The sequence below is a fragment of the Hyperoodon ampullatus genome, assembly GCF_949752795.1.
Source record: "Hyperoodon ampullatus genome assembly, chromosome: 7".
Taxonomy (NCBI): domain Eukaryota; kingdom Metazoa; phylum Chordata; class Mammalia; order Artiodactyla; family Ziphiidae; genus Hyperoodon; species Hyperoodon ampullatus.
Genome location: NC_136920.1, coordinates 7,046,747 through 7,062,812, shown reverse-complemented (window position 1 = coordinate 7,062,812; position 16,066 = coordinate 7,046,747). Strand labels below are relative to the sequence as shown.

The window sequence follows — 16,066 nt, the reverse complement described above, 5'->3', positions numbered from 1 at the left end:
GAATGTCTCTATGTGTATAACTGAGTCACTTTGCTGTACAGCAGAGACTGGCACAACGTTGTAAATCAACTACACTTCAATAAAAAAAGAAAAAAAGACAAAAAAGTTATTGTTTTTAGGGCTGTTTTGTATTAACAGGTTGTATCAGGGGATGGTCAGTATTTGCAGAGGGCTGAGTTCCCTTTCACCTACTTGTTGCCTTAAAAGATGAAATGCTTGGGTAGAGGCCCCCCCTCCCCACCTTGTCAGAACATACTTCATTGAAGAGGCCGCCAGGCAGGACGCTACTTCTCCCCAAACCCCAAAGAGTTAAGCCCCGACGTTAATACTCCTCTCTTTGGCCCCGTCGTCCCTTATTCTAATGTATGAACTCTCATTCAGAAGTGAGCGAGCCGTATGTGCGTCTGGGGCTTGGTGACAGCTTGCCTCCTCTGGGCGACATGTATGGTCTCTGCTGAAATGTTTGTGAAAGCACAATTTTATAAACACTCAGGGCTCACCCAGACGTAAGCATCTATCATGCAGGCATGTCTCTGCAGCCCCAGAATCCAAGAGGGGGGTTCACTTTGTCCCTTCCTGACCGGGGACTCTGGGCCCGAGGTGAGAAAAACGAAGGAAGGTTATTAAGAATTCTGACAAGGTAGGCTGAATAAATTGTGTTTTCTTTGTGAGCCTTAATCCGGTGTTGTATTGGCTTCTCGGACATGGCTAATTTATTTGGAATTTCATTCTGTTCCTGACAGCGTCCTTGACTAGCTGTTTGATCACCCCAAGCAAAGTTACATACCAGCTTTCAACTGCTGGAAGGGCAGTGGCGTGATTTTTCTCAAGTGCGTTCTCCTGGGCCTGGCTTTATGTTTGCAGGGGGACGTTTCAAACGGCGGGGGCCGTCCCTTGTTAGGGAGAAAACCCGGCCCGCGCAGGGGTCTCCCTCAATGAGGAAGCTTTCCACTTTTCCCCACTCGTCCCACTGTTTGGGATTCTAAGCTGCTTTTGTGGCGCAGGAAGAAAGAAAATTAATTTTCTCCCCGTCTGCAAGTAGGGAGCATTTCAGTGGAGAGCCGGTTTGCAATGCATGTTCTGTTGATTTCAGCTGCCCAGGCCGGCTGGGTTTTTTTTTTTTTTTTTTTTTTTTTTCGGTATGTGGGCCTCTCACTGCTGTGGCCTCTCCCGTTGCGGAGCACAGGCTCCGGACGCGCAGGCCCAACGGCCATGGCTCACGGGCCCAGCCGCTCCGCGGCATGTGGGATCTTCCCAGACCGGGGCACGAACCCGTGTCCCCTGCATCGGCAGGCGGACTCTCAACCACTGCGCCACCAGGGAAGCCCCCGGCTGGGTTTTGAGATGCAATATTCTCAGGGGAAGAAGTAAATTGACCACAAACCTCCTTAGGGTGTTAACTCCAGGGTCTCCATCCAGCCTAGGGACCTCCGGCATCTTTTGCTCCATCTTGGCGGAAATAGGAGTTGACATTCACTCTCTAACTCACACATGTATGCAATGTTTGCTTTTTTATTTTTATTTTTTTGGTAATAACAAGTGTGTCTTGCTTTTGCCAAAAGAAAGAATGAGTAATGATTTTCAATAAGACTCCGGCACTTTGAAGAATCTCACTCTCGGCCCCGTTTGACAATTTTGGCAGAATCCAGTCTAATAAAACATGGGCTTCCTTTAATTTCACTTCTTGACACCAGCCTGTGAAGACGCTCCTGCTGAAGGCCTTCTAGGTGCAGTAACTGTGCTCAGCCCTGGGGGATGTGGTGGGAGTTCACATTCTAGAAACACATACGAGATTTCAGAGCATGTTAGGCCTGTGATGAAAGTAACAAACAAAACTAACCAACCAAACACCAGGGTGAGATGCGGGTGGTGCCTGGGTGTGAGGACTCAGCTTCTCTCATGGGGCCCTGCCTTTGAGTCAAGGAAGTCCACTGGGTCTTTATGACATTTGAGCAGTGCTTTTACCACCTGCAACGTACTCTGATACCCGGCCTTGCTTGCAGAACATGGGAGAGGGGCTATTGTCCCCTTTTACGGAGGCGGAAGCTGAGGCCCAGAGCACTGCCGGGACACCTTGATGGCGACACAGCTTGTTTAGGGCAAGCAACTTGAGTGGAGCACCGGGGGCTCATTCCAGGGCCGGGACCTCCAGGGACAGCAGGTCCTGCGTGGGGACACAGCTGTGCCCCTCCACTCCCAGCCCTCCTGCCCAGACCTCACCTGGGGGCCGGGGTCATCTGCGGGGTATGGTTAAGGGAGCGATGAGGGAGGATTTGCCGGTTCCTGCTTCAGTGCTTGGACATTGGGTGCAGGAAGATTCCCTGGCCATTGGCAGTCCTGAAAATAACCCAGGTCCCCCAGTCCGTCCTCGGCGACCCAGGTAGAAGCCTCTACCTGCTGGGCTCGGGAGTCGTGGCAAACTCCAGCTCCCAGGGATGGGACGCTCATCTTGCCACGGCATTCCTGGGCAGGTGATTTAAGGGGAGATGCACCCTGGGGAAACGGGAGGGAGGAGCTGGGAGGCATGGGGATGGCGGGAGGAGGGAGGGAAGAAGCCAAGGAGGGCTGTGACTTTGGGTACCGTCCCAAGCTCACTGTGATCTTGAGGGGGAATTCTGGGGGCTGTGTGACCTTTGAGTTTGTCCTGACGCCCAGCAGGGGAGTTGCGCTTTCATCCCCACATGGTCAGTCCTTGGTGAAGGGTGGCCTGGGGGGATGTAAACCCCTGGGCCTGGGGCAGCTCCTATAACCAAGGATGTCCCTGGAGAAGAGTCAGGAGCAAAAGGACATGGGAGCCAGAGACACAGCGCACGGAGACAGGGGAAAGGGTCCCGGGGCGGGGTGTAGCTCACCGTCACTGTTAATCGTGGGGTGATTTGGCTGCTTCCCTGTGAGTGGGGACCCCAGCACCCACTCCGCGGGAGGCTGTGGGTGCTGCACATTTATTATCAGCTTATTACTTTCCCCTTGTGGGTGACGGCCACCTTGTCCCTCTAGCGTCCTCTGCACCTGCGTCAGGTAGACCTTTCCCAAGAGAAGGCGGCCCTGGGTCAGCTGCACACTGTCCAGGGGGAGGGAGGCTATTCGCTTCCTCTCCCGAAGGGCGCACTGACCTTGGCCTCTTCAGTTCCAGGCGCCTGGGGATGTCTGAGCAGGAAGGGGGAGGCGTCCGTGACCCTGGAGAGTCTCTGTGCGTGGACGCCACATGACCGGGGCAATGTTGATTTTGTGTCGATTGTGTGCTCGCAAACAGAGAGGTTTATCCAAGGCCACCTTGTCCCCGCTGCTGGGTCAGGGGCTGCGGGGTGGGAGGCTGAGAGCAGGAGGACGGGCCCTGCCCGGCATGCACCCCTGCCTGTGGCCACCCCAGGATATGCCCACTGGGAGACGCTGACTTTCCAGGTAAGAGAAACTCGAGGAAAAGTCTTCTTCTCCCTCCCCACTCTCAGCCGCTCTCCCCTGGGACCTTCACTCCCCACGCAGGTGGGTTCTCAGTGGCTGGGTGGGTGGGCACTTGTGAACGCTCCTGGATACCTTCTGCAACATTCTGGAAGCCCTTATCCAGTTGCCACGTCCTGGATCTGTTTGATTACTGACTCCATGTCGGGCTCCTACGATCTGAATTCCCCCGTGTGTTTGAAGTGGTCTTCAATCCTCTGTCAGGGCAAATGAGCCCAGGGCTGAATGTTACCTGAGAGTCTATTCCGCGGACGCGCCGGACGCCTGGCCAGGCCACCGGCTGGCGGCTCTCTCTGTGGATGGAGGTGGAAAGGGGTGTTTGCCCCCCAGAGGGCACAGTATGGCACTGGGTACTTTCGAGACAGCCTTTGCTGGTCGGGGTGATACCTGAGCTCCAGGGGTGAGGGCTGGGGGAGGGTGCAGGTCGGGGGCTCAACTTGGGTCTGGCTCACGGGAAGTGTCCACACACGTCCACTGGATCGTCGTTAGGAAACCGCGAGCAAACGCCATCTTCCCACTGTTCATCTTACACTGGGCTCCCTGTCAAAGACTTTGCATTCACTCCTTAGGTAGAACCTTCTGGAAAGGCTGGGTGGGAGCACATTCTCATTTTGTAGATGAAGGAGAAATTCAGGAGCTGGCTTCAGGTGGCCCGCATCCCTGGAGGCCACTCAGCTTTCTCCCTGGCTCGGGTACCTGGGGGTGGACCATTTCCCGGTGAGAACTCGGCTGGCCTCCTGCAGCATCCAGGGACCTGACCTCCAGCTTGCACCCCTTTGTGCTGCAGTACCGGGGAACTGGGGTTGGAGGAGGGGCTGTCTCTTCACCCAAGGGAAACTTGGCTGGGAAAGGACAGAGATGAACTTGGGGGTGGGTAGCGCCTGCAGAGGTGTGTGTGCCCTGGTGTGTGTACACGCGTGTGTGCGCACGGGGCACAAACACGCGCATGTGTATGTTGTATGTGCAGGTGTGTGTATGTGTGTACACATGTTCTGGTGTGTGTGTGTGGGGTGTGTGTGTGTGGCAGGCAGATGCTGTTATTTCAGCAGTGTGGTGGGGACATTTCTGAGGGTGTCCTCTCGGGGGACAGGAAGGCAGCCAGTGATTCCACGCACAGGCACCTTGCTGGTCCCGTGTGGACACTGTCCCTTAGTCCTCATCATGGCCCTTCAAAGCAGAATTGTCACTTGCCTCCCCTTCTGATGAGGTTTGTGGCCCCATAGGTGAGCTGGTCACTCCGAGGGTCCACGGTGGGCCCCGGCTTGAGGCCATGAGGGGTGTGAGAGGAGGCCCGCAGGACTGACTCGTCCAGCCTGGGCGGTGGGTGTCCTCCAAGGTCTCTTGGTGGGCTGGTGGGGGCGGTGATCGGGGGTCGGTGTTGCCCTTCCTGGGTGATTAAGCAGGTTCCCCTCCTGGGCCGCCGGCGCTGCCCCCGCCCCCAGCCCCACGCTGCCCACCCCCGCGGGCAGTGTGGGTCTTTGAGATGCTGGCGGCCCGTGTGCTAATTGAGCCGCGCCTGGGGTCGCCTCTGGGCTCAGAGCGACTGATCTCACCTTCTCTCCCCTCTCCTTCCCTTTCATCCGCCCAGCTCCCGCCTGCCCTCCTGCCGGGCTCCCCGGCCCCTCCCGACGGGCCTGCTGCTGCTGCAGGGCCCGCAGCCGCTGGACAGCGCCGGCCTCCAGAAGTGATAGCTAATTGGGCAGAGAAAGGGCCCGATTGTCTGGCGGGCCGGAAGAGCGGGCGTGGGCGGCTGAAAGCACCCGGAGAAGGTGGCCAGCTTCGCCCAGCAGCTGCCGCCGGAGACGTTTGGAGATTACGTCAGCGCTGGGCAGGGGGGGCCTCCCGCCTGGGCCCTGACAATGCGGCCCTTGTCGGCCCCGAGAGCCGCCCGCTCGGGATGAATGGCGCGGGGCCTCTTCTCCAAGGAGGCTGCTCGCCGTCCCCGATCTGTCCTCCCCCGCCAGGGAGGCCCCTGGCTTGGGGCGCAGAGCGAACGGGCTCGGTTAGAGTGGGAGACCCCCGACTGGCCTGAGCTTGCAGCCCAGGCTCCGGGCCGCACGGCTGGCACTTGGCAGACCTGGACCTGGAAGCCGGTGCTCGGCCGGTCCACACGCTGACCACGCAGTCGGGGGCTGCGCTCTGGGGGGGGGGGGGGGGCGCCTGCCTGCGGCATGGCCTCCTGGTCCGGGGGGAGCGTGGGCCCCGACCCGCTCATGTTCGTGCTGGCCATCATCCTGCTGGCGCGCTTCATTCTGTGGGCCTGCCTTGGGACCTACATCGATTATAGGCTGGCCCGGCGGCGGCCCCGCAAACCCAAGGAGGACTAGGGCCTCTGCCGGCCAGGGCCCTCAAGCTCCAGGCGCCGAAGGGCCGTCCCTCCAGGAGGGCGCTGTCCCAGAGACGACCTGTCCTGGGGCTCGGGGGCGGGGGCACACGGAGGGGCAGCAGAGCAGGCGAACCACTCCCTGCCTCCCGCCCACGGGGCAGAGATGGACCGGCCCCACCTGGACTGACCAGGGCTGTCCTGGTCACATCCCGGTCGGGGGATGGATGGGGGGCCCCTGCCCGTCTCTCCACCAGGTCTGGTGTCCTGTGCTGAAGTGAGTGATCCTGGGAGTGGGTCTTGCTTTAATACTTTCCCTGCTTCCAATGCTTTATAATGTGTTTGCAGGAAGAGGTGGGTGTGAGCCAGAGGGGCTGGATGGAAGGGTTGCAAGGACAGATGTGACCACATCAAAGCCAGCCCTGCCACCAAAAGCCACCCTCTGACTCAGTCTCCTGCAGGGAGAAGTAAGTGCAGACAGTGCCCTGGTTTCCCCAGAGCAGACCACTCGGAGGGTCTCAAGACAGACATGAGACTCTGAGTTCAAGTCCAGCTCTGGCTGACCGTGGGCAAACTCTCTTTCCCCATCTCTTAAATGGACGCAATAGTCCCTGCCCCCAGCCCCCACTGAAAGTTATCAGGAGGGTCAGGTAAGGGGTGGGGTGAGCCATCCCCCCCCAAATATGCAAACTACAGGACATGTGGAGGACAATTTAATGGAGAAGTCACAGGACCCAGGGCCCTCTGTTCCTTTGTGCTTTTAAGTGTGTGGCTGAGACACCCCTGAGAAGATGGACAGGCAGGGAGACTTGACGGGTGCCCAAGAATCCGGCACCTCCTGTGCCCCCTCCTGTCACACCAGCCGGTTCACACCTGACTTAAGGGGCAGCACGTGGTGGTTCGGTGCTTCTTGACCTGGCAGCAGATCTGAATCACCTGGGAGATTTTGGCAACACCAGTGGCCAAGTCCCCCGGACCGAGAGGCATCAGCTGATTCGAGACATTCCTGGGAGGCTGGAGCCTGATGACACCATGAATTCCAAAAGGACTTGGGTCAGCCTGGAGTCTTAGGTGGCCGTTAGGGGGCCGGAGTTGGTGAGCAGACACTTGGGCCCCCTTAGCCGGGAGCCGTCCGCCTTGCAGCATCCTGGCAGAAGGGACCACGGGTGTGATTCGTTGAGGCCTGGTGCATGGCTATCCTCTGGGCAGTTGTGATAGCCAGTGGCCAAGCAGGACTCGTGTCTCTTTGTGTAAGGACAACTGGCCACGGGGTCCTGAGGGCTCTTGATCGCCGGGTTCGGGGAGGGGGTGTTCTCATTCTCTTTAGGGAAAATGTCATCCGATTTTCTTTAAAATGACCACGTATGATTTTGCTGATCTCTCTAAGGAAGAGGAATCACATTCTCTGTCATGAGCATGCACTAGTGGAAGGAGGTTTGCCAGGTATTGCCAGGTTTTAAAACTAAAAGTCCCACGACCTGAGAAACTCCTCTGTCCTGGGCAAAGCAGCCCCTTGGATGGAGGGAGAAGTCAGAGTTTCACATGACACACTCAAGTCTGGCCCACTGCTGAGTGTGTGTGACCTGCGTGTCCACGTGGGCATGTAGATTTGAGGTTCACCATTTGGTCCATGAGCTAGAATCTGGGGGCTCTTGCTGGAACGGGGGAGGGGACACACTCTCCTGTTGGGGTTGTCCAGCAGAGGGAATGGAAGTGGCCAGCCTGGAACCATGGGAGAAGACGGGATTCTCCAACGTTATTTGAACTCCTTTCCGGTTACACTGAGCGATAGATTTTTTTTTTTTTCCTTTTCCTTAAGCCAGTTTACATTGGTTTCTGTCACTTGCAACTGATGAAATTACCAGTCAGAATTTTGTCAGAATTACTCATCAGAGTACAAGCCCTCTGCATCCACACGTCAACCGTCTATAGCCTCCTGACACATGTCTGACTCAGTGCAGGCACTCCAAACACTGTGGCTGAGTCAAGAGAGGCTGTGTCCCGGTTGCACATAGGTAGAGGTTGTATTCAGCTGCAAGTAACAGATACATAGACAAACAGTGACTTAAACAAGAGAAGTTTTTTTTTTCTTTTTTTCATTTTTCTTTTACATGTGGCAAGAAGTCTGGCATTTGACATCCCCAGGTTGTGGTATGGCAGCTCCATGATATCATCAAGGACCCAGATCCTTCCATATTTCTGCTCTGCCATCTTTAGCATGAAGGTTTGGTCTTCATGGTTACAAGAAGGCTGCAGCTACTCCAGCCATCTTGAGTGAATTCCAGGCAGGAAGAGAAAGAAAAGGGTGATGGAGAGGGAGAGATATCTATATCAGGGAGGCAAAGCTTCCCAGAAACCCTTACATTTATATGCCATAAACTAGAATTATGTCACATGGCATCCCTAGATGCTGAGACATGGTTCCTTGGCCATTCTTTGTCATTGCAGTCTTTATCCAGGACACTATCTTGGGTATTTGTGTGTCTTTAGTGACATCCTTATGTGCCAGCTTTGCCCTTGTCTGCCATTGAGAAATATCAGCTGTGTTCACCTGTCCTTGGCAGCTCCACCCTGGAGTCAGAGGGTGGAACTTCTCATGGTTCCTTGGGGTTCCTAAGAATTTGTTCCAGTAAGACAGTCTAAGGATGAAAGAGACGTATTTCTTCTTAGAGATACATGGAGATGCTTCTTTACTCACACCTGGTAGCAATGGACAAAGACTGTAGCACGTGGAAGGTAGGCTGTGAGTAGCTGATGGCTAAGTGAATGACAGTGATGAGCCTCAGATGCATAAATGGAGGGGTAGTGCTAGTCATTAACTCAGTAATGACTGAGTTATGACTGAGCACCTTCACTGGCCGCTCACAACGAGGGAGGCATCATGGATACAATGTTGAAAGTGAAGTGCCTGCTCTTCAGGTAGCTTGCAGTCTGGGAGGCAAGAAATGGGCAGCTAGACTAGAAATGAGTATTAGACCTGCACAAGGCACACGAAGGCTATTAACCACTAAGACTGTGGCCAGTGTAAATTAAGTTGTCCTATAAGTGTAAAACACACACCAAATTTTGAGGGCTTGGCACAGAAAATAATGTAAAATCTAATTAATAATGGTTTTCTACTGATTATACATTGAAATGATAATATTTTGGACACCTTGGGTTAAATAAAATATTACAATTAATCTCACCTGTTTCTCTTAATGCATTTTAGTGTGGCTACTAGAAAATTTAAAATTACATATGTAGCTCACATTTTTTTTTTTTTACATTGCACAGCACTGCAGCAGACCTTCATAGTGTAGTGAAAGTGCTATGGTGTGTGAGTGGATTGTGTGTTATAGGAACACAGAAGGGAGCTTCCTGGAGGAGGGGTCTTAAGTGATAATGTAACTATGGCATACTAGAACCTATGAGATGCAGCTAAAGCAATTCTTGGAGGAAAAGTTATGGCCTTAAATGCCTTTATTAATAAACATGAATAAAAATGGATGGGTTAAGCATACGACTCACTACATTGAAAAAAGAACAATGGAACAAAGCTGAGAAAAACAGAGGCAGAAATAAAGGTAAGAGAGGAAATTAACGTATTAACACTGATAGAATTAACTAATGTATCCAAATCCTGGATTTCTTTCTTTCTTACTTTCTTTTTTTAAACATTTCTTCTGCATTCCTTTTCTTCTTCTTCTCCTCCTCCTCTCTTCTTCTTCTTCCTCATTGTGTTAAAATACACAACATAAAATTTACCATCTTAGCCATTTTTAAGTGGTGTTTTTGAGGGGAAGACACCCAACAATAAAAGGGACATTATTAACCAACCCAATCAAGAAAAAAGGAGAAGAAAACACACACAAAATTAAAAAGCCTATGGGGAAACAACTACAGAGACATGGAAAACTCAATTCTCAGGAAACAGGTTCTGGTGTATTTGAGGGTTTTGAGAATTTGAAAACATAGGGAACACAATTTATAAAAAATGACCCCAAAAGAGATGTAATATCTACACAAATGGATTACCCTTGGAGAAACAAGTAGTTGTCCAAGTCTACCCTCCTTAAAAAAAAAAAAAAAGCATAGAGGTCCAGAATGTTTCAGAGGAAGACCCCTTATCACACCAAAAAAGAACAGGTGATACAACACTACTTAAACTGCTCTAGCACATAAAAGAAGGACAGTTCCCATTTCTTTTTAATGTAGTAAACATTCATGGATGCCCAAATCCACCAAAGGTAGTACAGAAAGAGAAATCACATACCAGTGTCACTTAAGAATATTGATGAAAAGATATAAACCATTGAATTAAGCATCATATTAAAGGGATAAAACACGGTGACCAAGTGGAGAGTGTTCCAGGAATGCAAAGATGGTTGAACATCAGAAAATCAATTATGTAATTTACCATATTAATAGCCCCAAAGAGAAAAATTTTTTTTTTTATTAGTTTCTGCTTTATAACAAAGTGAATCAGTCATACATATACATCTGTTCCCACATCCCTTCCCTCATGCATCTCCCTCCCTCCCACCCTCCCCATCCCACCCCTCCAGGCGGTCACAAAGCACCGAGCTGATCTCCCTGTGCTCTGCGGCTGCTTCCCACTATCTATCTACCTTACATTTGGTAGTGTATATTTTGATAACTTCCTTTGATATATTTCCAAAGGTATCTGGATAACATTCACATCCAATCTCAAACTCTGAATAAAACAGGAATAGGTAATATACTGATATGCTTTTAACCTGAAAAAAATTGTTCCCTCTTAACAGGAAAAGTAACATCATGATTAACAGGGAAATACCAGCAGCTTTTCTGTCAAAACCTGGAGTCAGGAGGAAGATGTTCACGATTGTCTGAATTTGTTCTGGAAGCACAGCCAGCACAATTAGAAAGAGGAAGGAATTAGACGTATGAACACTGGAAAGGAGAGGATGCATCATTGTTTATAGTGAGATGGCTGACTTTCTTGGAAAAAGGAAGGAAAATCAATGAGAACAATTGATAACAGAATTCAGTAAAGTGGGTGGGTCTGAATCAATATGCAGAAACCACACATACAGCAATTTATCAGGAGACGTGATGGCATGAAAAATCCCATTTATAACAGCAATGTAAAGAACAAAATATCTAGGAGCAAACTTCATGACAACATGTTAGCCACTGTAGGTGGTCAAGTTATTTCCTTTTTTCTGTTTCTGTTATTTCCTTAGGTGCCCTAGGTGAGATTTATTGTGGACATGAGGCCCTAGGCTGGCCATCAGGAAGGAAGAGGCCTGGGCTGAGGAAGCTCAGACCTGACCCTCCAGGACAATTCCTACCACGCCCATCTCTCTCGCTTCCTACCTTGATGCCCAGTGACCTTCAGGAGAAGCTGGCACCTTTGCCACATTGCTGCCCACGCTTGTGGCCTGGAGCTTAGAGAGGCCATGACCACTGTGGCACCTGGGGCTGCATGTGGACCTTCATGGCACAAAAGCTGATGGTTCCTCTGGAGTGGCCTCCTGGGCTGTGCACTCTGGCAGCTTAGCCAAGACAGCACAGAACACAGCCACCACCTTTTTTTGGGGAGGGTGGAGGGGTGCTTACATGCAGGGTGGCTAATTGTCTTAGGACTAAGGGATCTGGGGGCTCCAGGGCACATGGGATTTCAGTGCTAAAACCAGGAGGTCTTGGGCAAACTGGGATGGCTGGTCATCCTATTTCTAAGACCTTCTGGGTAGTAAAGAATTAACCTACCCAGAAAGAGTTCTGGTCTTTGCCCTCAGCTTCTGGGAAGGGATTTCCAGGTCCTTGGAATGTTCTACCTGGTAAGAGTGTCTTTGTTTACCTGGGACCTGGGGCCACATTAGACAGTCTAAGGATGTGACTTGGGATGGGGGCTTTGGGCCATGCAGTGTCTGCTCTACCTCTGGAAAGGCTGGGGACTGAAGGCCAGACCTGTGGGTGGTCCAGTGTGTCTGAGGCATGGAGCCCAGTGAAAACTCTGCAGACCAAGGCTCAGGGAGCCTCCCTGGTTGGCGATACTCCGGGTGTGCTGCTGGGAAGAGCTGGCGCCATCCTTAACTCCATGGGGAGGGATGACCAAAGCTCCACGCATGGAGCTTTCTTGGACTCTGCCTCGTGCATCTCTGCCCGCGGCTGATTTTAATCTGTACCCTTTTGCTGTAATAAACCATAACTATGAGTATAACGGCTTTCATTGAGTTTGGAATCTTTCGAACAAATGATGGAAACTGAGAACCGGGGGACCCCCCAAACCTGCAACTGGGGTCAGAAGTGAGGGTGGTCTTGAGGACTCATCCTGGGTTTTGCATCTTCCTTCTCCTCCCTCCTCCTTGAAAAGTACAGAAGGGCCTCCTGTGAAAAGCGCGTCTGCCTCTAACCTCTCCCCCCAGCTATCTGACCCGCTCCCGAAATGCATCCACTGTACTGGGTTTCTTGCGTCCGGTCTGGAGCTATTCTGAGTGCTTGTGAACAAATACAAATGTCTTCTCCCGCCCGTCACCGGCTCTTTCGCCACAACTGGCAACACGTTCCTCATACACTTCCTATTGTCTTGCATCAGTTTTGGTGAATTTTCTATTTTTTTCTCTAATGACCATGTATTTGTTAAGAAACAAATGAAGAAACGGCTGGGTTACACATCTTGGAAAAGTGAAGCAAGCGGGGTGCCAAGGGATGAGGGTCTGGGGGGCGTTTAGGGAGCAGATGTTGCCTTGTGTGTTTAGAGTGGGGTGAGTAGGGAAGGGACACCTGGAGGGGGGCGGGAAACAGGGCAAAGGGGGTGTGGTCTCTCCGTCTGCGCACCAACGGCATCACTAGAACTGCCCTCCCTACCTCCCTACCAAAAGGCTGCGCAGCCAGGGAGCAGGTATTTCTTCCGACCCCAGAGATGGAGGAGACGGGTGGGGGGGTGGACACCAGGTTCTTCCCCCGGAGGAGGAGGGTTAGGAGGACACAGCTAGGTTGGTGCAGGAGCACCAGGGCAGCCCCCTGCAACCAGTCTGTGTGTGGGGGGAACAGGACAGGGTGCTGAGACCTCAAGAAACAACTCCTCCATCCCCGCCTCATGCCCCCCAGGCGGGACATGACAGGTGCCACCCTCTGCCCAGCTGCCTCTTTTGCAGGTGCATCCCGGGCATCCTGAGACGCTCTGTTCTGGGGGAGCAGGTGGGTGGGAGTGACCAGCTCACCACTCGGCCAGGCATCGGCCCCCGGGTGCAGGCAGAGCAGCCCAGCCCCTGGCCCCCTACCCGGCCTGGCTTGGTCTGAGAGCAGCCACTTGGCCTCAACCCACTCCCCCGAGAGCAGCCTGTGGAGCCCCTGTGGTGGAGATGAATCACTGATTCTAAAAATAAAAAGAGTTAAGTCATGAAACAGTGTATTTCCTTTTTAAGCCAGATGTGTCTGCCAAGGGATCCCCAGCAGTTTGGTATGGCAGGGAGGGCCAGGAGCCCTCAGCAATGTCTGGAGCCTCGGGCCGCTGGAGACTCTCTTTCACTCGCTCACACCCACCACAGGGATTAGCACCTGCACGGGCTCGGCACACGGTGGGATAGATGGATGAGGTGATTCCTGCCTCAGCGGCTCTTGGTCGAGTGGGGAAAATAGATGACGTGTGAATAATGCCCACGTCGGGCAGACGGCCCTAAGGGCTATAACCACGGGGCAGAGTGTCATGGAGATACACACAGGGAAGGGGCGTTAATTCTCTCTCAGGGTCTGGGGAAAGCTTCCTGGAGGAGGTGTCACTGGAAGTAAGACTTGGGCTACTCTGACAGGCAGATAGAGGAGGGGTGGTGCTCTAGGCCGAAGGAACAGTGTGAGCAAGGGCTGGGAGGCTGGATGCTCAGGACTGCTCAGATCACCTGGTTACACATGCAGATTCCTGGCACCCCCCCACCAGACCAGCTGGCTTTAAATCTCTGAGAGTGGGCCCCAGAAATAGGGCTAACAAGCTACCCCAGGTGATTCCCATGCTCCTCAAGTTGAGATCCACTGGTCTGGGTGCTGGATGTGTAGAGGAGGGAGTGAAGATGTACAGTGCAGGGTAGGTTGGGTCCAAATTGTGAGGGCTCTGACTTTTCCCTAGGAGTTAGGACTTTAGCATACAAACAAGAGGTAGCCTTCAAGGGAGTGATGATCCTGGATCTGTGCTTGAGGATGGTTCCTGGGAGCGATGAGGGTGACGGATTAATGGGGTAGGGGGTCCAGGGGATGGAGAGGGCACAGAAGCTTGGGCAGAGGTCAGGGGGTCTGGACCATGGAAATGATGTGAGAGGAAGGGTCGGAGGTCTGAGACACAGCAGGGACAGGACTCGGGCCGCTTCCCTAACCCCCGGGGGCTCAGGGAGAACCCTGTGATGGTCACTGGGGAAGCATGTGCAGAGTTAGCAGTTATGGGGAGTTATGTGCTTGTCATCATCATTGGAGGAGGAGGAGGAAGAGGGGGAGGGGGGAGTGCTGGGCCCCAGAAGCCAGGGGCGGAGGGTTTCTGGAGATGCCCAGTGGTCAGGGGCAAAGAACGGGGAGGGAGGACGGAGGGGCGTGTGGGGAAATCCTTGGAGAGAACAGCAGCACCTGGTGCTGGAGGTGCCAGGAGGGACTAGAGGTCAGAGGGGCGGGAGGGAGTTCTGCACGGATCCACCTGTGGGGAGGTGGCCATCCAGGGCTACGTTCTGAGCCACCGGTCACCTGGGTTTGAATCCCTTTTCTTCTCCTCTCCCCATGTGACCTGGGCACAGGTTTTACCCTCATGAGGACCAGGTTCCTGTCTGCAAGACGGGGACAGGACAACTGTCTTCTGCAAAACTCTCAGAGCAGAGGCAACGCACAGAGCCTGTCCCTGTCAGACTGCAGGAAAGCCCAGAAGCGTCCCCGGGGCTGTGTGTATCAGTGTGTCGGATGGGACTTTTCTTGGCTGAAGCCACGAAGCTGACAAGGTGATAAGAGCCCTGTGTTCTTGAGAGGTGCGAGGCTCTTTGTCTGACTGGAAGAACAGAATGTCCCCAGCTCTTACCCCCATCACCTACCTCCAGCTTCAACGGGGCTGGAAAATGGGTCCCTGGGGGTCATTGGTGAGTGGGTGCCATGGCATTGCAGGTGATTCTGTCTCTTCTGGCCAAACCAAAGTTGGGAGGTCCCCATAAAACTACTCAGAGCCTGGGGCGCCTGCAGGGAGCAAGGGGTGATGATTTCTGTGATGTGGAATCGTGGCTGAGGGTCGCTGGGGGCTCAGAAAGTAGTGGGAGGGTGAAGGCTGGGAGAGCTCATCTGGGATTCCCTGGACCTGGGGGTCACACATGAATGTAATCACTGGTACCTGCTTCTCTGCTGTAAATTCAGGGGACTGGAGGTTGGCTGGAGCTGCCCCCAGGACAGAATGAAGAGAGAGGCAGTGGGGCCACCTGCACGGACCCCCTTAGTTATGGGTAAGTGTGGCAGAGACTCTGAATTTTCCCCTAGGGTCGAGTCATTGCCCCCTCGTCCTTACTGATAGGACCCCTGAGGCTCAGCTGAGCAGGGTCACCAGCTAGAGACCACTTCCCCAGCTCTCCTTGTGGCAGGTATGTCATGAGATTGGGCTGTGGTCAACAGGACGTGCAAGAAAGGGATGGATGAAGCTGTCAGCGACACCCTTGAAAAGGAAGTGATTCCCTTGGGTGTGGATGAGCGATGCAATGGAATGAACCCAGTTCCTTGGGCAGCCTCATAGCGTGGAGCCCCTGGCCTGTCTTGGACCACCCTCAAACTCTAGATTGTCCCAAGAGAGTTGAAAGTCCATCTTATGTGTGCTGTTGTATTTTGGGGCTCTTTGTTACGGCAGCTTTGCCTGTGCCCTGACTAATACAACAGGGATGACGACTTCCTTGTGGACCAAGGGAAACTGAGGAAGGCAGTGGGTGGAAGGCTGGAGCCATCCTTCAGGGACGCCGCTCCTGCAGGCAGCCTGCTGGAGGCAACCACCCCCAGAAGTTAGAGTCTGTGGGCTGGAGATTTGGGGGCAGGATATGAGGAGGGCTTGGAAGGTCACAAGAGGTCAGCCAGACAGCACTCACGTGGGTCCCCAAAGAACCCACAGAGGTTCCAGACGGAGGGCCAGCATCTTGCTTTTGCCACGTGGGCTGGATTATAATCATCCCAACCAGGTAGAAATGTCTCCCCTGCCCCCACCCCTCCTTTCAGGCCCCAATTCCTAGAGAGGGGGAGACGGAAAGGAGAGAAAAGGGACAGACTGCGGTCTCCCTCACTGCCTGAGCCATGGGACAGGGCTGAGCTTGGGGGAGA

General features: G+C 53.3%; 1 protein-coding gene across 1 annotated transcript; it reads left to right on the top strand.

Annotated features, from left to right (window-relative positions):
• Positions 1-5,630: 5,630 nt before the first annotated feature.
• Positions 5,631-5,786, top strand: SMIM38 (small integral membrane protein 38; the record flags this gene model as incomplete). Its single annotated transcript, XM_079707390.1, has 1 exon — positions 5,631-5,786. The coding sequence occupies one exon, from the start codon at positions 5,631-5,633 to the stop codon at positions 5,784-5,786; it is 156 nt and encodes a 51-aa protein (XP_079563516.1).
• Between the last annotated feature and the right edge of the window lie 10,280 nt (positions 5,787-16,066).